The 23,980-nt window shown below is 44.2% G+C and overlaps 2 protein-coding genes across 3 annotated transcripts; one reads left to right on the top strand and one right to left on the bottom strand.

Moving 5' to 3' along the window:
* The first annotated feature begins 46 nt into the window (after positions 1-46).
* On the top strand, positions 47-23,646 carry dare (NADPH:adrenodoxin oxidoreductase, mitochondrial). 2 transcript variants are annotated; one of them, XM_089588235.1, is made up of 12 exons: positions 47-361; positions 1,464-1,692; positions 7,757-7,849; positions 8,478-8,600; positions 9,450-9,494; positions 10,780-10,950; positions 13,923-14,115; positions 16,011-16,186; positions 17,870-17,935; positions 19,589-19,697; positions 20,494-20,664; positions 23,128-23,646. In XM_089588235.1, the coding sequence occupies exons 2-12, from the start codon at positions 1,534-1,536 to the stop codon at positions 23,256-23,258; spliced, it is 1,437 nt and encodes a 478-aa protein (XP_089444361.1). In that variant the 5' UTR covers positions 47-361; positions 1,464-1,533; the 3' UTR covers positions 23,259-23,646. The 2 variants fall into 2 exon arrangements, with proteins under 2 accessions (XP_089444361.1, XP_089444360.1); XM_089588234.1 differs by having other exon boundaries at positions 1,460-1,692.
* LOC149348636 (uncharacterized) lies at positions 4,429-6,381 on the bottom strand. The gene is made up of 5 exons (XM_089585867.1): positions 6,210-6,381; positions 5,455-5,692; positions 5,040-5,213; positions 4,734-4,823; positions 4,429-4,660 (listed from the first exon to the last, which is right to left on the bottom strand). Exons 1-5 carry the CDS (start codon positions 6,331-6,333, stop codon positions 4,429-4,431), a joined length of 858 nt encoding a protein of 285 aa, XP_089441993.1. The 5' UTR covers positions 6,334-6,381.
* Positions 23,647-23,980: the final 334 nt, after the last annotated feature.

Raw genomic sequence — 23,980 nt, 5'->3', positions numbered from 1 at the left:
AACGGCATGGCATGCTATCGGAAAAAAATTTGTCCGGGCAGCGCATTAATACATCTTATTGCAAAGTAGTGCGATGTTTGTTGAAACTCGCGGTGCGCGGTTTAGGTCGTTGGTTCGTATGCGGTTTAATCTGCACCTTCTCTGTACTGTAATAGTTAAGCTGCGATTCTCTTGACAATCGAAGTTCTTCACTTCTTTACTTTGTCATGCCGCCAACGCATCCAATGATCGCCGACAACATCAACGTTGCTGCTATCGTTGGACAGTCCCGTTAACCATGTCAGCTGTCCAAAGACGAGCAAAACAGACCACAGGTGTTACGACAGTGTGCTCTGCGCATTCAAGAACGCCGGCATAAGAGGTGGGTCACTGTCTCGGTATTTCACCCGACCACAGATGCGGCTTGTTTTTTTCGTTCTGTTAACGCGTAAAGACATGCTGGTTTAACGAGCAATATATTATGCAACGCCAACGAGGAAGGAGCCCAATATATGACTGTAAATTTCACAGACTGTGAGCATCGTGATCGTCTACACGAATTCGGCCCTTGCAAGATGTCATGACCCGATATATATCTATGTTCACAATCACCAAATCTGTATTCTCGCCTGAGATTAGTTCAGCACTGCAAAAGAATACGATAATAAGGCAGTTTTTTTTTTTATTATTCACCATCGCAGATCAGATCAGTGGAAAACGATCTTGAAACAGCACAGTACTGTGTCTTATTGTGTAGGTCGTGGATGCAGTAATATTAAGTTGCGGAAAGAGGGCAGGATGAATTATTACGCAACAAACGGCAGTTAACCTAGCTGAAATCAAGAAGAGGAATTAAACGTTGGCAGTGCATAATTAGGAAAGCAATGGATGGAATTTCAAGAGAAAAAAATGCATCAGGGGTTGGCAGAGTGTCTGGTAGGTAGATGAGTTTGGGAAGTTTATGGTGTTAGAGTGACTGCAGATAGCACAGGACGAGGTTAATTGAAGATCATTGATCGAGGCATTGCCTTGCAGTGGAGGTAGTTAAACTGATGATGATCATCATCATGGGACAACAGCAACGCAGATGTGAAATCATTTGGTTTGCACCTTAAATTCAATTCTGTTTCGCTGCAACATTCATACTGTTTTTGTCCATGAAAGTATCCTTGTGTCTGAACTGAACACTGACTGCATGCTGCTGAGAATTTGCGTAGTTTCTGGTTGACATGAAGCCAGGTGACATCTGGCATGTCATGCAAGAATACAAAAAAGGTTATGCCCGCCATTTCCAGCTGTTTTTCCGGGTCCACACATGTTCTCTGCCGAAGCAGACTGAATCCTCGACAGTCATACTCTAATCTCGACTAAGGTCCTTGTCTTTTTATCAGTTGTCCTCGGGCTATGTTTGCACTGCCCACAGCACTCGCAGCGAGATCGTTGCTGTTCGGTTTTATTCTTTCCTCACGCATTTCCAAAGGTAGAAGCTGGCCGGCAAGCCAACTCTGTTGCACCGTTGGACAAGTACACGACGGCAACACCGACAGCGCCGCCATGGTTGTCTTCGGCGTGGGGCTAGCAAGGGGTCACCTGCTGAGAGGTCCACATTCCTGGTGCCGTGTGAGGCGGTGGAAGCACTCGGTGTCGTCTCTCAAGGTGTCGATTGTTGGTGCGGGCCCGGCTGGCTTCTACACTGCTCAGCAGGTTCTCAAAGTAGGTGCGTTCTGTATGCCTTTATTTAATCGCTTGATTGATTGATTGATTTGTTTAATTAATTCGACTGCTGGTTACCTGGGAAAAGAGCGTACGTCTTGGGGGGGACGATCTGCACTGCGTTGTTCAGGCGACTTAAAAGTTATGCATTATATACTGAACTATAGTAGAGTCTTATTAACTTGAACTCATCTAGTTCAGACTTTACACTTTATGAAAGCCGACGTTCCGGACCCATCAACATCACATGTATTAAAAAGACTCCCCTTGACTTTAGGTCTGTTCGATTTACCTTGCACTGCGTGAACTAGTTCCAGGCAGTTCAGAAAAAGTGCTGCACTCATGCAGCGCTAGTTCACCAGTGCAGGCGTAGCGCGACACTAGCGCCAAACTAAAACGAATGCCGAAGTGCAGGCGGTGCAGGCCTTCTGCTAGTCCGGCGCGTCGCCTCTCTTCGCATGTCTCTTCGCCTCGCTGCCTCGCCATTTTGCTCGTTGTTCCGTCCCTGCCTGCCTGCCTGCCTGCGTTTCATCGAGAGTGGTGTCTGTCTGTGGTGCACAAGCTGGCTAATCTGGTGCAGAGAGCTGTGGATTGCGCGGCGTCAACTGCAGCCATCGTTCAAACAGTCGTCGAAATGATGGACTCCGACAGCGAAGACGAAGAGTTTGATGATGTGGTGATAATTCTAGCACTAAAACTAACTAGGTTGCGACGCAACAGAATTCCCATGTACTGTGAAGAAGTCGTGAGTCGGTACTTCGATTTTGAGTTCAAACGGCTTTTCCGCCTATCGCGCGAGACGTTTGAAAGACTTGTCGTAGAGTACATGTCGTCACCATTTTTCCCGAACGCGACAAGAGGGCGTCCAAGAGTCAGTGCAGAAAAGACATGCTTGGTAGTTCTGTGCTACTTGGGTGGGCAGTGCAGCATGTACTCACTGGCCGACCGCTTCGACCTTGCCGTGTCGACCGTACACAGTTGTGTGGAACGAATGTTGGATTTTCTCAACAGCGTGAGTGCGGAAGTGATTGCCTGGCCAGATAGACAGGAGCAGGAGCGCAGCAAGGCCGGCTTCCTGGCAAAAAGCGCCGGCAGAGGACCTCGAAACACCGTAGGTTGTATTGATGGCTGCCATGTTGAGATCAACAAGCCCACGGAATCGCCCCACTCTTACTACAATCGAAAGAAATGGCCGTCCATTGTACTACAGGCTATTGCCAATGACAGGAACAAGTTTTTAGACGTGTTCATTGGTTTCCCTGGCTCGGCGCACGATGCGAGAATTCTGCATGAAAGCACATTTTTTGAAGAGGCCATGATCAAGTGCAGCAGTGGTTATCTCCTTGGAGATTCAGCTTATCCTCTGCTGCCGTGGCTTATGACACCATACCGGGACAATGAACAAACTTTCCCGTCGTGGAAGAAGAAGTACAACCAAGTGCACTCGCAGCAAAGAGTTGCAATTGAAAATGCTTTTGGATTGTTGAAGCAGCGCTTCAGGCGGCTGTATCTTGTCGATGCTGCCAGCATAAAGCAGTGCGTCCTAATCATCATGGGTGCGTGCGTGCTGCACAATCTGTGCAATGAAGAGCGAGACTTCTTTGATGAACTGCAGCACCTGCCTCAGCAAGAAGAAGTTGGCAATGATGAGGACACTGACACCTTCATTGACCGTCATGTGGCAGGTTTCAGCGAGAGCCTGCGAAAAGATATTGCTCAGAAGCAGTGCTGACGTTGTGAACCCTTTTGAGTGCTCACATTAAGCACTTTTTGTTGTGGACGTGTGCAAGCAGTGTGGATAAACAGTGTGCTGCTTAAAGGGCAACTGCAACACTTTTTTAGAATTTAGCGATATTCAAGGTTTCATATAGGCTGTAGGTAAAGCGTACCTAGTATTTTTGCGCTAGCATTTAAAATAGTGACGTAATCGACGATTGAATTTTGCGCTTTTCATCAATGCACCAGAGGAGTGCAGAGAAACTCTGCGTGCCGTCACGGAAGGTATGATTTCAAATTGCCGCTGTCGTCAGCCACACCCTGCCCTCACTCTTCAGACTGCCAAGCAACTCTCGGCAGGGTTTGCCTTTGGTGGCGTTCGTTTTTTCCTTCAAAGCAGGTGTTTGTGCTTTGGAAATGTACCGATACCTTCCATGATGTCATTATGCGCCCCCCACTTGGCGTTCTGCGCTGCGGGGAAGTTTGAAGAGCGTCCCGATTTTAATCGGCGATTACTTCACTATTTCAAGTGCTAGCCCAAAAAGAGTTCGCATGCTTTACCTGCAAGTTTCACACATTCAACCCTCTTAAGCTTGTTGAATTCTAAAACCTATGCAGTTTCCCTTTAAACAACACATCTGTTTTTGATATCAGCAGAGCTTATACAATGCTGTCACATCACTTGAATGAAGTCTTTTTTCTTTAAGACTTTTTCAACTGCTCTCAGCATTAGTCCGTGTGCCTATGCTTGATATGAACAGCTACATTATGTGGAAGGAGGTAGGTTCTAAACGTAGACAGAGTGTTGCTGAAATTCTATGCAATTAGCCAGCGATGCAATGAACAAAGTGCAAAAAATGTTGCAAGTCATATTGATCATGATTGTGCCTTTGTTAAGTGCATGTTAGGTGTGGTCAGAGGCTTGAGCACCACTGCAAACACCTACGCTATTGTAAGCATGCTGTGACCATGTAATTTTGATGGCTTGCGAGCAACACGACATTCAGTGTTTTAAATGCTTTATTCTGCCTGCGCTGACTTTCCTTCCACTGCTACAACAAGACGCTCCAGCAAAGCCATCTTTTTGTTGAACCGCTCAGCCCTCTCCTTTTTGGCCTCCTGAAAAACATTCAGGAGTGCGTCCACAGAATTGTCCTTCCTGCGGCGCCTCTTTTGGGGTGGGGCCTCCTGGTGCTCTTGTGCGGGTTCTTCTGCCTCGTGGTGGCCGCTGGGTTCCGAGTCAGGAGGTGTGCTGAAACAATCGCTCTAATGTTGAAAGCATTGTTTTCTGAAATTTCTCAACAATGAAACTTGAGCAATCTTACCTTGCATTCTCGCTCTGCAAGACCTGTCCAGGGGCTAACAGAAATGTTGGCTTAATGTGGTGCTCACGTTCGAGCACCTCAGCTAGCTCCCTAAAAAAAAATGGGAAGCTTTATGAATGGCATATAAAGTAAATCCACAGTAGCGAGATCAGTAAATGGGATAATGCAGCTCAAAAATAAACTGAACAAAGTGTTTAAAGCAAGCCTCAAGTCTGTTTGTCAAAATGTTTGCAAGCAGATTAATTCTCCTGTACCCACTGTACAATATGCTATCGTTTAGATACATATGTACAAAAAAATACTCACTCTTCATGGTCGCAAGAAACTCGTGAATGGCCAGACGAGTTATTTTTTGCCTGTGCTCTTTTATAGGCCCTTTCGAGGCTCTTCCACTTGTTTTCAGCTTGTAGAGGGCTTATACTGCAACTGAACTCCTTGTTCAGTGCTTCAGCAATGGCTTGCCACATTGCCCTCTTTGTCCTACAGATAGGGATCATAAAAAAATGATCAATTTTCATGAAAAAAATAATAATTGCTCTGTGTCAAGGGTTCTCAAAATGTCTGACATGTGAAGGACCACTGAGGGTATTTAGGGGCTCCTGCACTGATTTGATGGCCTCCAGTAAGAACTTGCATGCCACATGAAAAACTGTCTTTCTCAACAGTTTCTCACATGATCGAACCCCAACACTAGTGTTTGCTTACAAGAAATAAAGCTTACCGGAAGCCACCTTTTTTCCCAAGCAGTACCTTCTTCGCCTTGTAGTGTGCGATTAGGAACCGTCTCCTCCTCACGGGCCACAGTTCACTAACTTCCTCCTCGGGTACTACATCGGGCACTTCCCCCGGGACGTCCTGCTCAGCTTGTGCCGCACCGCACGCTGCTGCCAGCGAAGGGGTGCTGGCAGTGCTGGTATTTGGCTGCTCGTCCGCGAATACAACCGTCATAACTTCCCCGCCTGCGTGACGAGTAGAAAATTGTTCAGTGCAACATCGTAATTTAGTCTCTGGTGCTGCACCAAAATACTGGATGTACAAAATTGAAGTTTTTGTTTTGGTCAAACGCAGTGCATCCTACCAGCGCAAACACAAAGACGCTCAACTGTTTAGATGCATGCCTAAACAATTACAAATGCGGGATCAAGAAAAACGCACAAAGACACTCAATTATTTAAATGCATGTCTAAAGAATTACAAATGTGGGATCAATAAAAGTAGAAAATGTAACCACTAAACACTTGTACACGCACAGACTGCCTTTGTCTACTCGGAATCATCGTGCGCCACATATTTCCTGGAAGCAGCTAAGGTGTCAAGAAGAAATTGAATCACGGCTAAGGATACAATCAGCGCGCTCAGTTAAGCACACATGCGCAGCGAAACATTTCCTTCGGGTTTGACTTTCTGAACGAAACACTTCATGCACCCACGTGTTGCATGCAACATAGATCTACCGTTCAAACGGCCAAAACATACCTGATGTCTTGTAAGCATAGCCATTCTCTTGACGAACTCGGCTGCCATCTTCATTAACGATCGGCGTTAATTTCGTCAATATGCCGCTGATCGCGACACATATGCTGCCGTCGTCTGCTGCCATGGCTATTCCGCAAAAGTAGCTCTGCACGACTGGCACCAGCTCTAAACGCAGTGCAGGATCTGTCTGAACTAGGCGTGCACGACGCCGGCACTTGTTTAAAACGAACGCCTCAGTTCAGAGGGCGCCACGCTGCACTGCCAAAACGAATGGCCGAGTGCGGCACCACATGAACTAGTGCCAGCAGTGCAGGTAAATCGAACAGACCTTTTAACTGGGCATGGTTCAAACCGATGTTTATATCCCCTCCGAGTTCACATTATTGGGAGTCATCTGCATATAGAGAGGCAGTACTTCCTTGTCTTAATTTTTGTTACTTATTCATTCAATGTACCGTTAAATCCCTTCAATAACAGCCCGTGTTCAATATGTCCTTGCTTTCAGTTCCTTTGCGGTCACTGTCACATTATGAAATGTGTTTGCGGAGCACTGAGAGTTGTCTGTAATGTATACCAAACTCAGCAATGTACAGTCCAGTTCAGTATAAAATGGAACAGTTAGTACCATATATGTGAAGGTAATCTTTACCTCTTTGTTGATTGTGGAGATGTGCTCCAGGTTGCAGGAAAATTCCCAGGGAACGCCAAAAAGCGTGGTTACATTTTGTTATGGGTAGGAATCGCTGTTTACTACTCACACTTCAGGAGGTAATCGCTCGCAGCGTGTTTCCTTTAATGTTGGACCAAACTGTAGTATACTGTTTTGCAGCTTTGGAAGCAATGAAACGAGATAAAAGTCCTGCTTAAGCAAGTGTTTTGTTCAGAATGGTGCCTGAATCTAAACATATATCACACTCATTCTTCAGCACTCCACCGATTGTGCTCATGTAAGATTACCACACTTCTAGCGATTGCACTGGCTATATTGTATGCGGCTGTACCGCTTTCCACTTTGGTCGCTTGTTTATTATGTACAGATATATAACCTGTCATTCTTGCTTTTTATATCTTGACTAGTAATGTGTAGTGTGTGTTGTTGGTGAGTGCTTAATTGCAAGGCGCTGACTATGCACACCTTACTCGTTCGTCACCTAGTATTTCTCGCTGAGCACTTGAAATGGGTTCCCATCACTTTCTTTTTTCAGGAGTATTCCGACTTCCTTTGTATACACAGCTGAAACTGTAACATGAAAAAGGTAGCCTATAGCCACTTTATAACATCGTATGTCTTTTTCGTATGCGTTAGTTGCATTTTTCAGGTTTTTCATGGGGGGGACATGTCTCACAATGTGACAGGGCCTTAATTAGTGCCCGAATGAATTCTAACAGGTTACGCATTTTTTCTTGCATTTTACACCAATGGTATTTGTAGCTGGATATGATAAAGTTGCATTTAATTAAATACCTAATCAGCTGTGTTTTTCAAATACTGTACTGTGTATTTTGACTGGATGCCGCTGTGTTTTCTTCTTTTTTTGTTGTTACAGTATCCCAATGCCGTCGTAGATATCTACGAAAGCTTGCCTGTGCCATTTGGGCTGGTGCGCTTTGGCGTGGCACCAGATCACCCCGAAGTGAAGGTAAAGAAAGAATGACTTCAAGGCCATTCTTTCTTTCATTCCTCCATTGCTTTATTTACTGTGTCTATTGCACGACCTCTTTCTCTCTTCACCTTCTTTTCCTCTTAACTCTCCTGTTAAGCTTGGAATTTCAAAATGGCCGTTCACAGCTAGTACCTTGACTAGAAGCTTGGGCAGGAAAGTGGCGCCACCTTTTGGTGGAAAAGCGTAGCAGTAGAGTCAGGGCATTGCGATAGGACAGTAGCATGGAAGATAGCAGCTTTATTGGTTAACAAAAAAAAGGCAGTTGAGTTTTAAAGCTAAGGTCAAATTCATTTTTAATTTTTTTTTATTGCCAGAGTGCTTAGCCGCCTGTAGTTATTATTGATTTTGAATGTCAATTATGTTTGTACAAAAAAAAAATTCACGCATTGAAACGTGGTTTTTTGGAAGTTTCTGATCATGCTGTGATCATAATCACTTCAGAATTGAGTATTTTTCATGGCGGGTTTCCCATTTTGCTGCAGAAAAAGAGTTCTTAATAGTTACCAAACTTTTTAAGCAGCTCCTGAAGTTCTGTGAAGCCTTTGTGCCGTGAAGCCCTGTTTCAGATGGAATTTGTCTTGATGCCTGTGTTTCTTGTTTCCAGAACGTTGTACACACGTTTACGAACATTGCCAAGAACCCCCGGTGCAACTTGTATGGAAATGTTCGACTTGGTGCAGACGTCACGCTTGCGGACTTGAGAAAGGCCTACCATGCTGTCGTGCTGGTAAGTCTTTCCCTGGCACAAAAGTCCTCTTCTGTGCGTTTATTTTTTTTTTTGCATAGTCTTGCAGTTTTTGGATAGTGTACTGTTCCTTAGGCTTGTACAGTGTGCATCACCCTTGTGTAGTTAAAATTTTTTATCTTACTTGCATATGATGCAGACCTTTCCCCCATCCAATCAGGATTGTCGCCTTTAATCTGCCTTCTTACACTGCAAAGCTTAGAGTAGCAGTTCCATATGAGCTAGGTTGCTCTTGCCATCTTTTTTGTGCATGGATGTGTGTGCTTGTTCTTGCAGGTTTTGCCCCACATGTACTATCAGCAACGAATGAAACGCAATCAAGAAAACGTAGGTGGCAACACAAAAACACCAACATATTAGCTCCTGTATTGGAAATACAAGCGCGGTTGAATAACACTTCTAAAGAAGAGTCTTCATGCCTTCAAAATGAATATAGCAGGAGCTAGTATTCAGCTTCCCCTGGCTAAGAGCTGCTTATTTTGCAGTGCGTGGTTCAGTAGACTTGTTTGCGTTTCATTTCTTGCTTATAGTACAAACCTACTGCTTTTCAGTTAGGGCTAGTCACCCAATTCTATTTAGGTTCCAGAATTTAAATCTTATGTTGATAGTGCTCCATTTTCTTCTTTGGCTGTGAGCCTTCTGTGTACGGCAGTGGTGTTAATCTTTTTGATGGTTGCTCAATCGTTCATGGAGTTTCTTCGTAAGGGCACAAACTGTCTGCTGTTTGTACGTTGTTCAATACATGGAACAATAAATAGCCCTTTACTTGTGAGTTGAGAACATTCGTAGCATGCTTTACTGACACAACAAACTGTTCTGTACTTTCACCAGACATATGGAGCTGATCAAGAGAAAAGCCTCGGTATTCCTGGCGAGGTAAGTCGAAATTATGGCAGCCATTTCAGTCAACTGAGTGAAGTTTCACCTTTTCAACAGCCTGGCTGTTGCAGTAAATGGGGAGGCTGTGCTGGCAGTTATCTTCTAATATTCTCTCTCTCTCTTAAGCCTTGCATTGATTGTTGTGTGGTTAAGTCATCGCATAGATATGTTGTAAATTGAATTTAATAGAAGACCCTCATATTACGACATATTTATGTCTGTGCTGTTTTGACTCTGAGATGACAGGAGCGGTAAAAGCGTCGCGTTCAAAGGGCAAGGCATTGCTCTGAACGGGGGGTGCAGTTCTTATGACTGCCTGGCAGTGCTACAACACGCTGTCGCGTTCCACTCCTAAAGGCGAAGCTTAAGCGTCATTATTTAGCAGTTAATTAGTGTTTAGTCATTAATCAGTAGTTAGTCACTAATTAGTAATTTGTCATTACTTCGTCGTCAATTATGTGTGACGTAATCCAGTGGTGACGTCACCAGTGTCACATAGGCAAAGTGGTGCGAAAAACGCTTTCGCCTCTGCGCACTTTAGGCAGTTTCGAATGCGCCGCATATACATTCTTGTCAGGTCTGCGTCTCGTCGTGTCCGCGTACGCTTCATGTTATGCCCGTAAACATTTCATGCTTACTCTACTCTCGGTTACGGGAGAGGCAGAGTTTTTTTTCTCTCGTTTATTCTCTTAACCGCTAATGGGCTTAGTTAGAGAAAAAAAAAATACGAAGTGAGTTGCAGATCCTTTCCTGACTCAGATTTTTAAGAACCATTCATAACTCATAGCCTCTGATCAGTTCCACTCTTACTGCTGCAGCAAGGTATTGTATGGACCTTACATTTGTAATTTTCACGTAAGAGTGCCAAACTAACCTAATTGAACCACCAGTGGGATTGCATCCTACTCCATGACTTGCATGCTCCTTACTCTCTCATGAATTCAGGGGGTATTCAAGGGAGTTGCGGGTAATAGGGGATATTCAAAATTCCGCAAGTGCACTTTCCTGCATAACAATGTTGCCCCAAACAAGATGGCTGACCATGCGTTTCCAGCTGAAACAAAGCAAGAAAGACTGTTTTTTTTGTTTGATTCTTCCAAAATACGTTTCTTACATTCTATCCACACCTTTAGCGCCTGTCCTGAAGCCCACGTAGTTCCTTTATAGCGAAGTCGGCCATCTTGTTTGGGGCAACATTGTTATGTGGGAAAGCGCATTTGCAGAATTTTGAATATCCCCTATTGAGGGGAGTATTTACACTTTGATGATTATGCTCTTGCAGGACCTTCTGAATGTGTTCAGTGCCCGCAAATTTGTCGGCTGGTACAATGGCCACCCTGCCGACGTTGGCGTCTGCCCAGACCTCACCGGTGGGACGGCTGTCGTCATTGGTCACGGCAACGTTGCCCTCGACGTCGCCCGTATTCTGCTCTCGCCTCTGGAGTCGCTTCAGGTGGGCCTTCACTCTGGTGAAATTCGGACTGGCAACCACTGCTGTCGTTGACACTCAGCGAATATAGTCTCACTTGCACATCCTTGCTTGGCTATATCTTTTACATTGCTCAATAGGGGATATTCAAAATTCCGCAAGTGCGCTTTCCCACATAACAATGTTTGCCCCAAACAAGATGGCCGACTTCGCTATGAAGGAACTACGTGGCCTACAGGACAGGCGCTGAAGGTGTGGGTAGAATGTAAGAAACGTATTTTGGAAGAATCAAACAAAAAAACCAGTCTTTCTTGCTTTGTTTAAAGGGAGACTGAAGCACTTTTTCTGAAAATCGGGCTGGCAGCGGAATCCTATAGTTTTTCATGCTGTATACTGGAATATCGCATCCAAATAAGGCAAAAACAAGCGCGAATTGCCTTTTTTAGCCGAAATATGCGGCCTGTGCCGCGGGGCACGCCGCGCGGCGCGCCGCCGCCCGTGATTGGTCAAGAGAGGTCGTGACGTCACTTTGAGGACTGGAGAAGCTGCCGATGCGGATCCGGCGCTGCGTTGAGGGCAGATCGCAGCTTTCCGTGTCGTTGTAAAAGCGAATACGGCGACTATTTTTTTTTACTGACCTCTCAAGGAAAGTATACTACAGTTTGCTCATTCCACGTATCGCCTGAAACCAAGAAAGACACAAGCAAAAAATTCTATGCCTAGCACAAGCATACGCCATCATCAAAGACGCGATGCAGACCATGCGTAAAAGGTGCCAGCACAACCTCGGCTCGTATTCTCGGAAAGGAAGGGGTGCTGACAATACTCAATTACCACTACCGGACGTCTCCTGGCTCGCCCGGAAGAGCGTCATCCTAAAGAAAAGGCCCAAAGCACTGTGTACAAAAAATCCTGTTCTCAGTACCCGGCGTTGCAGGTTGGGGCAAGAAAGTATTTCAAGGAAACGATGAAGGAGCACAAAGTTGGTGTCAAAATTAGCGAAGCGCAGTGGCCAAGCACTGCGAGGCATGTGACCACAAGATAGTGACGCAATCATGGTGTGCTGGAAACCAAGCCAAATACGCGCACAAATACGCTTCACTCCTGGCGCGTTTAGCAGATGCCAGAAAATATTAATCGCTGCCTCGGAAACGTTCGCCCTTCCTAGATTTGCAGTTTAGGTTCAGTGAAGTAGTTGCCAACTATATGTGTGTTTAAAAGCCAAGCTAGCTGCAACTCGCCCGCTGCCACAACTTGATGAAGAAACCGAGTAAGGTTGCAGTGTTTTTTTGCAAAAACTCGGTTGGCATTCATTTCTCTCATAAATTTGCATCCGAAATCAACGTCGAACGCTTTCATTTTAATTGCTTAGCTAGGATTAAACGAGATGCCGCACATGAAGAGCTTCGATGCTTGTTTGCTTTGCTTTATTGTGCTTTGCTCTGCTTGCTTGCTTGCTTGCTTGCTTGCTTGCTTGCTTGCTTGCTTGCTTGCTTGCTTGCTTGCTTGGACACGTCGAACCGAGTATAAAATCACTAACCGAGCCTTGCTGAGCACGTCTCAGGTGGTCTGGCCGCACCTAAGCTGAGGATAGCGACACATGCTTAAGCCTCTATAAGGTTTCTTCAGGGGCTAAGTGAGCATGTTTCTACTTTTAAAAGAGGCGCTTCTTCGGAATGGTGACACGCCTCTTATGCGCGAGGAAATCGATGGAACTGTGTCATGGTTCAGCCGCGCCTTTTCAACAGAAATCTCCAGAGATCACACTAGGACAAGCTCTGCCTGTAGCCGCTCTTACGAAAGTGTTTCGAGCAGAGTAAGCTTGCTTTAGTCGGCTTGAATTCTTCGTCACAGCAGCGAGCAGTTGCGCTGCGAGCTTGTGATCTTGCGGAAAACAGTGGAAGACGACACAGTCGCGGCCGTAGTTGTTCGTGGACACGAACGCAGAGTAGTACCTGTTGAATCTGATTCTCAAGGTCGGCTGACACGCTTTGTACGTCACAACGCACGCAGTACGAGGAACGCACGCAGCACGAGAAACAACGCGCGCTGAAAGCGCGCTCGGGTGCGCCGAAGCATCCCCGGCTCCTCAACATGACGTCACGCTGGCCGACATGAACGAGGTTTCCCTCTCCTGCGCTCGCGCGGGGCGCGGGAAATTTAAACATCGCGTTTTTAATTGGTGATTGCGCCACTGTTTTAGCCAAAATCGAAAAAATAACTTCACATACGTCATCAGCAATGTCACTACTTCAAAACCCTAGAAGGTTAGCTGATTGGAAAACCGCCTCAGTATCCCTTTAAGCTGGAAACGCATGGTCAGCCATCTTGTTTGGGACAACATTGTTATGCGGGAAAGCGCACTTGCGGAATTTTGAATATCCCCTATTACTCTGAAAGCTCCGTATGACAGGTTTCTTGGAAAATGCTAGCTTTTGTTTTTAGGTAGAGAAATTCTTCAAGTATAAGGGTGCAGCTCTATAGTTCTCTCGGTGAAGCTGCATGTTTTTTTAATCTACATCTGTAAGTTCGTACAGTCGGGCCTCGTTAAATGAGCTTTGATAGTTTAGTGCTGCTCCAGTAAGGCGCTACCGCACAGCTGGAGTGGAATTTATATGTCTAGCTTTCACAGTGCCTAGCGTTGGCTCAAGTGTGGCCCGTACTTAGTGCAGTAATTCAGGCATGAACTGTGCACGCCAGCTGTTTAGCCCAGACTGTAAATACTAAATGTAACAAACCCACACAATGCGACACATGGTGTTCATTCCAAAAGACTGAGAAAGTACATATACAAAGCAGTACAAAAGTGAAAGAACTAGTAAATACAAATAAAAAATGCACAAAGCAGTATGTAGAAAACACAAGGTAAAGATAAAGGGATTCTGTCCTTTTTGATTTTGAAGACATAGTGCCCTCAGCACTTTTCAAGCGAAGATATATCACTTATTGGCTGATATATATAAGAGTCTACTGAATTTTGATTGTTCCTTATGCAGGAGACGGACATAGCTGAACCAGCCCTGCAAGCCCTAAGAAAGAGTTCCGTGCGGAAAGTAGTTGTGGTCGGTCGGAGGGGTCCCCTGGAGGTGGCCTTCACCATCAAGGAGCTCCGGGAGATGACCAAGATTCCTGGCGTAGACAGCATCTTTCGACCCGAGGACTTCGATGTGGTTCGAGAGAAGCTGGCTGGTATGGATAGCATTTTTTCATTGTCGCTTAAAAATTGCTAGCATCGATCGACTCTTAGAAACCTTGAACTTGGGACAGGCTCGGCTTGCCCATTGGGAAAAGGCAATCTTTCGAGACAGGCATTTATTCTAGCTTTGTGAGGTGTTTTTGATTGAGGATGGTTCCTACAAGTTACATGCCTTACAAGAGCTTCTCACAGAGCCTTGTGTACAGCCGCCGTGAAAAGTAAACAGAACAGCATTTTAACGAATGAATTTAGTTTGTTTGCATCTAGGCCTCATTGCATGAGATTTAATGGTACACTGCATAATTTGAATGCTCGTAATCAGGCTACATATATCCACATCACGCGTTTGTAGAAAGACTGCAATGAAATTGGGTTTTGGGGGGTTTTTTTTCCAGAATTGTTGCATTTCGTTAACTTTTGACTGTGGATGTATGTGCAAGACTCTCGGACAACATTTTTTCTTTTATCACATACGGTGGATCAAATATGGTCCAAGCAGGGGGTTAATTGTGCCTGTGATTGTTTCGTGCTTCGTGTAGTGTGATGCAATTTACTGCTTCCTGTTTCACCCTGTATTGTCCTGTGTATCACGTGATAGAAGCTGCAAAGCTGTGAATATTTGTATATCCGCTCGCAGGCATATAATAACATTTGCTTACATTATTATAGAAGTGGTTTTATCTGACATATTCATCAAGTGCCACTCGCAAGAGATGCAGGAGGCCTTCTGGGAAATCACTCACTGAATAAAAAAAACTAACCCTAATTGCGAAGCAGTCTTAAAAATTTCTTTGCTTGTTATGCAGCATTGGCAGGTGGTGGAACAATTTGCAATTTTCTACTAATTTGTTGTATTCTGTGTGATTGTTTTTGTGCAGTTTTATATATTTCTTATACATTTGAAAGTTATAATTCGCTACATTTAATTAATTTAGCAGCCGCAGTGGTTCAGTGGTTATGGTGCTTGGCTGCTGACCCGAAAGACGCGGGTTCGATCCCGGCTGTGGTGGTTGAATTTCGGTGGAGGAGAAATTCTGAAGGCCCGTGTGCTGTGCGATGTCAGTGCATGTTAAAGAACCCCAGGTGGTCGAAATTTCCGGAGCCCTTCACTACGGCGTCTCTCATATAGCCTCAGTTGCTTTGGGACGTTGAACCCTAATAAACCAAGCTGCATTTAAAGGTGCAGTGAAGCGGAATCTGAACTCGTCTTTTTGCCGCGGGAACTTGATCTACACGTTCCAAGCATTCTTAGAAACGTCGACTTATTGCCCTGTGTGGCCAATTTCAGTAATTAAACCGAATTAACGTCCGCCTCCCGCCTTTTTTTTTTTTTAATTCTCCCCGTACGGTGGGCGGAGTCGGCCAACGCGTGAAGTGCCTTTTAGCCAGCTCCGTGGAGGCTTTGCTTTTGGTTTATTTTGTTTTTTAGGTTTCCCTGAATAAATTGCTTCATTCTCAGATAATATAGCTGCAAAATAAGCCCGCAGAAATAAATATACGCGCAGACTATTCGCTACTACGGACTACTACGTGTTACTTTGCCGATGGCAGAGCGGCAAGCCGCCACGGGACTGGGTGAAAGGCACTCCACGCGTTGGTCGACCACCCACTGTACGGGGGAGAATTAAAAAAAAAAGGCGGGAGCCGGACGTTAATTCGATTTAATTAGGGAAATTGGCCACACAGGGCAGTAAATCGATGTTTCTAAGAATGCTCGGAACGTGTGGATCGAGTACCCACGGCAAAAAGACGAGTTCAGATTCCTCTTCACTGCACCTTTAATTATGCAGTCTTCATATCTTTCTTGTCGAATTGACTACTTTCATGCAGAGTTTTCATAGCTTGAGCATTTCGGGGTTACATGTGCATGGTGCTGCTTTGCTTTCAGAGCTGCCGCGACCCCGCAAGCGTCTGATGGAACTGATGGTGCAGACGTCCGAGAGGAAGCCCAGTGGGCAGCCCCGCTCGTGGGAGCTGCGCTTCCTGCGGAGTCCCCTGCGCTTCCTGGCTGAGCCCAGCACGGGTCGCGTCTCAGGGGTCGAGCTGTCGGTCAACCGGCTAGAGGTGAGTGCCAACTCAGACTAGTGCTGGCTCAGTGCTGTGCGTGTTCACAGGAATAATGGCAAAAACCAGATGGCCCAATGGGAAAATGGAAGAGGGGAATGAGAGGGAAGACAAGCTGACCACCTTATCAGAAATTTCGAGAGCGCGGTTTCCTAATTGCTACTCTGTACCACTTGGACTCGCGTCATTTTAACAGAGTCCAACGTTCTGGGGCCTTGGACACAACCTTCCTCACAAAGGAAAGCGGTGAAAGCGCTCCTGAGATTCTTAAGGGACTCGGGGTTGTATTCCCGTCTATAATCTTTAAGTTTTCAGTGCGCGCCCTCTGTCCCCGTGACGTAGTGGTCGCTGGACACTTAGAAAACTCATTTCACTGCCGCTCTTTTTCCTTTTTCCCTTTGTTTCCCTCCCCAAGTGTAGGGTAGCCAACTGGGCATCGTCTGGTTAACCTCCCTGCCTTTCCGTCCATTTCTCTCTCTCTCTCTCTCGGAACCATGTGGTGAGCTGTTGGGAGAAGAGAGGTTTGCTTAGAGAGAAAGGGAGAAAGAGAAAGGGATTATTATCTGGCCTGCTGTGTTTGCATTGGGGAAGCGGGAGTGGGGAAGAAATGGGTTTATGATAGGTGATTTGACTAAACTCTGTGTGAGGCTCTATGGAATATGAGGGAGGTGTCAATATGTGAGGGAAAGGAGAATGGTTGTTTTGTTGTTAAGAAATAGGAAGTGAGCAGAATGGAACAGGAAAAAAACGCGGGTTAATGACATCCTAGTCGAAATCAAGAGGAAGAAATGGGCGTGGGCAGGGCGTGTAATGCGAAGGCAAGATAACCGCTGGTCCTTAAGGGTAACGGAGTGGTTACCAAGAGAAAGCAAACGTAGCAGGGGGCGGCAGAAAGTTAGGTGGGCGGATGAGATTAAGAAGTTTGCGGGGATACAGTGGCCACAACTGGCGAAGGGGACAGGGTTAATTGGAGAGACATGGGAGAGGCTTTCGTCCTGCGGTGGGTGCAGTTAAGGTCATGATGATGGCATCAGAAAATGGTCATCATTATCGCAGGAGAAATTGACCACCTTGCCAGCAAGTTGTGTAACTAAAGCACTGTGAAACAAGCTTCTCACCGCTTGATAAATATGCAGGTTGGAGATAGTGCGCAGGGTAGCTTTTTGTTCAGACACCCTTCTGTGTAAATACTCAAAAAATAACACTTATAAAGGTGTGAGAGGTGAAAACTTAGTTTCAATTGTTCAAATTTTGGAACATTGGCAGGTAAAAGGTTGACAGGGTTTTACTGTATTACATTTGGACAACATTGTCAACATTTTGTGCTCCATGAGAGGTATTTAAAAGAGGTAGAATTTTTGGCTAGGTTGCAAGTGTTATCATTAGCGTGGCGGGTGTCAATTGACATTTAATCCAGACAGGTAGCACCAACTCCGAAAATAATAGCATTCATTGTCATTTTTTGTGCTCGTATGTGGTAGATATAATTTTGTGTAGGCCACGTTGAAGAATGAAAGCTCTTCTCTGCAAGTCTTTCGGTGATCTTTTCTGTGCACTAATTCAGATCTCCTCTGTGTTGATTTTGACTTCGCTTGAATCGTATTCACGTGCACAGTGCAGTAAGAGTGTCTTTCAGTTCCCTGTTTGTCTTTCAGTTTCCTGTTTGTCTGTCGCCACTTGCAGAAAACGGAGTCAGGGGCAACAAAGGCTGTTCCCACTGGTGAAACCGAGACAGTGCCGTGCCATATGGTAAGCATCCGTTTTAAAGGCATTCTGTCTTTTTGTTTCTTTGTTTTGTTTTTTTTCTTACAAGTGTCTTACTGGGGCTTAGACGGCCTGTGTGCAGTAGCATACAAGGACTGACATGACCTGTCCCAAAACCTTTTTGAACTGCCTTTTCTTGTGATCATGATGTTTGCTAGCACAAATGTTATGGCAATTGCATGGTATAGTCAGTGCTTTTTAGTAAAGCGCGTGATGTTAGTGATTGCTAGATTTACACGAAATGTGTAGAAGATGTTGTAGGTACGAATTGCGCACAAAAGACATACACAAGAAAAAACACGAGGGAGACTAAAAGAGCGCAAGTTATTCATTGGTGAGTTTTTCGTTTATTCATTGGTGAGTTTAATGTTTAACTGTTCTTTTTTTGTTTTCACTTATTATTTGTTATTTTGTTTTATGTCATTACTGCATAATGGTACCAAATGCACTGTTGTAATCTCAGCACACGACTTAAACATGTAAACAGTGTCAGTTCGAGTGGTGAAAGGAACTCTTCAAATTTGTTTTCCCAAATTCACGGCTTTTTAATTTTTTACTTTTTGCTGCCAACTCATGATGAGTAATTTACGTTACTTTCTCAAATTGCTTCCGATAAAGGAGCACATGGTTGTGTTATCACACTCCTATCTGTCAGCAAAGTATGGGGGTTGGTGAGGGTTATCTGCTCACGCTGTAACTGACACAAAAAACATGTTTCCCATCTTATCCAGGACACCATTAGCAGAATGGACATGCATGTTTTATTTTGCAGTGACTTTATAGTCTTGTTTGTCCAGACATTTATTTGGGCTGTTGATTGTGAGTATTGAAGAATAGTAATTAGTGGCAGTTACAGTAATCAATAAAAGCAGTAAGGTGATACAGTCAAACCTTATTATAGCGAACAGATAAAAAAACGTAAAATAGTTCGGTATTGCTGAAATTCATAATTTGCCAACCAGGAGAGACCTTTTCTGAAGGTTTAGTGGGATTTCAAAGTAGCTTGCGTCGATTGCGGAGACTGAAAGAAACCAAGCGCCCAGCGCCAGTTAAGTTGGCTTCCCCACACAGCACTGCCAGCTAGCAGGAGCGGTGGATAACATGAAAACTTGGGTGACATCCCTGTATTGCAACGATGTGGCATGAGAATTGGGACGCCATAAGGAAATTCAATGTATAAAGTAAGAATTGCATGTATTTGTTAAAAATCTCTACCACCAGTTCGATGTAGCCAGTAATTAGCGATATCCATATTCGTTATATCAGTGTTTAACTGTATGCAAAAACAAGGACTTTTGAGCGAAATTTAACGCATCCATTATCCAGAAGAATACCTTCCAATTTGATGCAAATTAGAATGACAAAAAAAAAGGAAATCACATGCAATGCCACCTTTCGTCTTAGTAAAAAAAAAATTCACCTGAATTCTGAAGGATGCAAAAACCTGTTCCTTCCAGTTGATGCTGCCTGGCAAGGTTTTTCTCTCAATTTTAAACTCTTCATAATTTACACGAATTTTCGGTCACCTTCATATTTCAGTTATTGAGTTGGCTACATATAGTGTATTTTCTAGAGTCCTTACTTAGAAACCTGCCATTAATCTTTCTTTCTTTTTTTTTCCCCCCCATCTTGTTCCAGGTCCTGAAGAGCATAGGCTACACCAGTGAGGTGGTTGATCCTGCCGTTCCATACGACGGCAGGCGAGGCTTTGTGCCAAACACTCAGGGTCGCGTCGAGGCCTTGCCAGGTGCGTGCTGCAAACATATAGAAGAAGAACCAGACAGGACCCCCTACCCTGGTGCAAAGTGCTAGAGATGAATTGCCATCTTGCTCGACTTTCTGCACTGTTAGTTCGTCCTTTTGCAGTTTAGTGCAGAAAAATTTAACTCGGGGCATGGCTGCTTCGGGCAGTTTGGCACTCTCTGTGTATACTGTTAAACTTTGTTAAAACAAAGTTGAAGGTGGGCTGAAATAGCTTTGTCGTGACTGCTATTTTGTTGCATCCATGGGGAATTGCATTACTTTATATATCGAGGGGAAGGATACCTTTAAGAATGTATGCGTTTTTTGTACATTCTAATATTCAGTGATTGTGGTTTCATTATGTGTGTGCGTGTGAGTGTGTGTGTGTGTGTGTGTGTGTGTGTGTGTGTGTGTGTGTGTGTGTGTGTGTGTGTGTTGCAACTGCTATGTTAATTTGCCAGTGTGAGGGCCTACAGCTTTGTGAAGTTGTTGATATGGCAGCTTTTTCTGCATACCTCCAGCATTGTGTATTCATGATCCAAATAATGTCACTATTAAGTAGAACGGTGCAGTAAACTAACTCAGATATAGTAAAAACTCAACACTGTATCCTACCCTGTAGTCCTTGATATACATATCATGAAAGCAATGCAAGCAGCTGATTAGAACAGCCTACGGTAAGCATGTTCCTGACCTTTTCAGTTAAAGCACTGTAAGCTTCTGGTCATCTGAACAACTTCCACCGATGTCTGTCTGATGCGGATCTGGTGTTTGAGAGAATTGGTTGCCTGTGTGCCCAGGCGTCTACTGCAGTGGCTGGCTGAAGACCGGCCCAGTTGGCGTCCTGGTGGCTACAATGAACAGCAGCTTCGAGACAGGCCAGACGGTGGTGAAGGACGCGGAGTCAGGTGCCTTGCCGTCAGACGAGAGGGAGGGATCGGCGGCCATCTTGAAACTTCTCGAATCCAGAGGCAAGTCCAGGGTTTGCCTTGTTATTCCTCCTTTTAGGCGCTGATTGTGTTATCCAGAGGGGTAAAAGTGTTAAAATTTTCAGAATTCTCCAAGGAGCTTGCCAAGGTTTAACAGGCAAAAAAAAATTATTTTCTCCCAGATGCCTAATTATGGAATTTCTGTCCTGATATCTCCACATTGTAACTAAAATGGTGTCAAGTTCTTAGTGAGGCTTTGCTCAACTTCATTACTGTGATAAAAAGTTGCAATGTAAACAGATCAGCATATCTAAAGTATTTCAAAGCACTAATGCTTGCGACCCAACGAAAATAAAATGCACACTCAGCAGATCTATACGAAAGCTACCGTAAAACTTGAAGGTGTTCATCTTGAAAACTATTTTTTATGGTAATGTTGCGTGCCTGGCTTGAAATGGTTCTTGGAAAGATTTTGCGCATGTCAGCACTTTCTTGTACGTTCCACATTTGCAGACATGACACCTTGTACACAAAGGCTTGACAAGCATTCGGGTCGTGTGTACAAATGTAGATGCAACGCTTAAAGGGGTTATGCTCTAGGTTGAAAGTGGTGGCATTTGAAGGCAAAGCTATAGGCTGGCAATATTTCAGTTTCTTGTTTTTGGGCTACCGTAATGATGGTGTACAAGTTTTCTACTGGAGCCTTAAAGCAGGCAGCAGCCATATTCAGTTTGCATCACACTTAACGTCGAAGCGACATAAAACACAGTTCAGGAGCGTGGATATTTCTCAACTTTAAAGATTTAAAAATAGAGCAAGTGCCTTTCTTCATATACAAATTATGCATATATTGTCTTAATGTACAGCTAACCTCCTAACTCAAAAACTTTCTTCCTGTCAAGAAAAAAAAAAAAACGTGCCTATGGATGGAATGAGAAGAAGCGCACAGAAGAAAACGCTTTTTCTGTGTCTTCGTTCTCATGTAGTCTTCAGTTGTGGTGTTTATTCCTTGAAAATATACTCACCAGCCCGGCCTAGCAACATGCTTTTCCATCTAATTGACTTACTAAGATTTACTGTATCAGAGTAACTTTTTTTTTAATAATAATAGTTATCAAAGAGGGACGAGATGCTTAGATCCAAAGTAAACGCTAAACATTGACAATAAGTCTCTTTTTCTCATAATTTGTTAAAAAATTAAAGGGCATGAGAATCGAGAAAACTTTGTGTTCATCTCCCGAGAACACAAATATAAGGTGCTTATCGTCAAACATATGTGTGAGTTTTGAAATAAATGTCTTCAAGTAAGCACCCGAATTAGACTAATTTCTAGAAGCTTGGGCAAGTTGGGTGGACATTATCGGCGCTGTGCGAAACATGAGGACAGGATGAGCATTCTTCAGCGCTGTGTCCCTGTGCTCGTCTTTTCCTCGTGTTTCGCACTGGTAACGATCAAATCACAAACCTTTCACTAACGGATCCATTAGCCCCACTCTTATTGGTGAATACGTATGCCAGTCGATTTGTACCGACCAGTTCAAAATCGCTCAACAGACTGAGAAGGTACCTAGCCATGCCCCGTCCATTCATCCGCAAACTCGCTTATGAAACATTCATTCGTACTAAACTAGAATATGCCTCACCCATTTGGAACCCGCACCAGTCATACCTAATTGAAGCATTAGAATCAGTACAAAGTCGTGCAGCCCGATTTATTACTTCATGTTACGATCGCAGAACCAGTGTTTCTGGCATAAAATCATCGCTTGACGTACTGCCACTGTCTTTTCGCCGTAAAATTTCCCAACTCTGCCTTTTCCACAAGTTATACTACAGTTTTCCTCAATTGTACTGCACACTTCTACTCCCTCCCAATAGAACATCTCGTCGTCTTTTTAACAGCCTGAGCCTACAGCGTTTACATGGTTCCACCAATGCCTTTCAAAAATCCTTCCTGCCATCCGCCATTGAACTGTGGAATGAGCTGCCTGAGGCAGTTGTAACTGAGCGCCATGCAAATAAATTCAAAACCCTGCTTTTATCTCATCCTTTTCATTAGCGCACTTACAGTGTAATGCCCGACAATTTTCAGTACCACCTCTGCACATGTTACATTTTTGAACCCTTGTCTGCTAATCAGTGTTCCCGTTTTCTTCCTGTATAAATAGCGTGATAGCCACAGTGTACCTGTGATTGTTCCCTTTTTCATTTTTCAATGCTCTTTTAACAATTGTTTTGCCATCTTTACTGTTATATTTCAAATGTTCCTATTGTTTGTGATTTCGTATTTTTGCTCCCCCCTTATGTAATGCCCCACCTAGGGGTCCTTAAGGGAAAATAAATGATGATGATGATGATAATAGGAGCGGAGCTTTGTAACTGTTTTGAGCTTGTGACCATTCCGTAATTTGGCTCCTGGTTTGTTATTCTAGCTGCCCTGAGTAATCTGTTCCAAAGGAGCAAGACTGCTGCTCAGCTCACGTCAAACTCCCTCTCTTCTTCCAGGGGTGCGGCCCGTCACATTCAACGAGTGGCTCAAGATAGAAGCATGGGAGAAAGCAGAAGGTGAACGCAAAGGAAAACCCAGTGAGAAGCTACTTTCCATCAAGGAAATGCTTAAAGTCGCATTTAGCTAGTCGTCTTTGATCGTTTGTAGGCTCTCACTGTCTTTTTTTCTCCTTTCTTTCCCTCTTTCTTTCTTTCTCTTCCATCTATCTCCTCCGGGACACCAGATGGCTCTTAAATGAAGCCTATGTCTCGGCCAAGCCAAGCCAAGTCAAGCACTGGCTACTGTTTTATCACGCACAGTTCGAAAGTCATATGGTTTTAGAAATAAAAGAACAACATCGTAACCCCAGGGTTTCGCTGGAAAAGGCTTGCATGCGAGCTTTTTAAGGGGGGACACTGGTCTTGAAAAGAAAATTTTATTAATTTAGTCATAGTTATGAAATTTTCAGGGCACATGTATTTTTGTGCGCTGATTCTAGATATCTCATTTAATTTCATGTAAAACAATTCCTTGAGCACTTATGCACTTTTTATGCAAGTATTTTGGGGAGAGTTTTGAAGAAAATTTACTGCAGGAAACTCGCTGAAATGTATGCCATTGGGTTCTCTTGACACCGAGGAATGCAATAAGGGTAAAATTATCATCCTGGCTCTCATAGAACTTGAGTAATAGGGTACTGAAGCTGCCACTTGAGAAACAGGAATACATACTTTCCTTCTCATTTCTAAAGCGACAACTTCAAAACTCTATAACTTAAGTTCTTTGATAGGCAGGAAGACAATTTTACCCTTATTGTATTCCTTGGTGTCAAGAGAACCCAATGGCATACATTTTAGAGAGTTTCCTGCA

This window comes from Amblyomma mixtum, chromosome 4, assembly GCF_055824585.1.
Source record: "Amblyomma mixtum isolate Tamu chromosome 4, ASM5582458v1, whole genome shotgun sequence".
Lineage (NCBI taxonomy): Eukaryota > Metazoa > Arthropoda > Arachnida > Ixodida > Ixodidae > Amblyomma > Amblyomma mixtum.
This window is presented reverse-complemented; position numbering and strand designations above follow the sequence as displayed.

Coding starts and splice junctions, on each gene's coding strand:
- dare (XM_089588235.1), top strand. CDS start 1,534: ATGGTTGTCTTCGGCGTGGGGCTAGCAAGGGGTCACCTGCTGAGAGGT. Junction 1,693..7,756: donor CTGCTCAGCAGGTTCTCAAA/GTAGGTGCGTTC, acceptor TTGTTGTTACAG/TATCCCAATGCCGTCGTAGA. Junction 14,116..16,010: donor GGTTCGAGAGAAGCTGGCTG/GTATGGATAGCA, acceptor CTTTGCTTTCAG/AGCTGCCGCGACCCCGCAAG.
- LOC149348636 (XM_089585867.1), bottom strand. CDS start 6,333: ATGGCAGCAGACGACGGCAGCATATGTGTCGCGATCAGCGGCATATTG. Junction 5,693..6,209: donor CTATGCTTACAAGACATCAG/GTATGTTTTGGC, acceptor CTCGTCACGCAG/GCGGGGAAGTTATGACGGTT. Junction 4,661..4,733: donor TTGCAGAGCGAGAATGCAAG/GTAAGATTGCTC, acceptor CGATTGTTTCAG/CACACCTCCTGACTCGGAAC.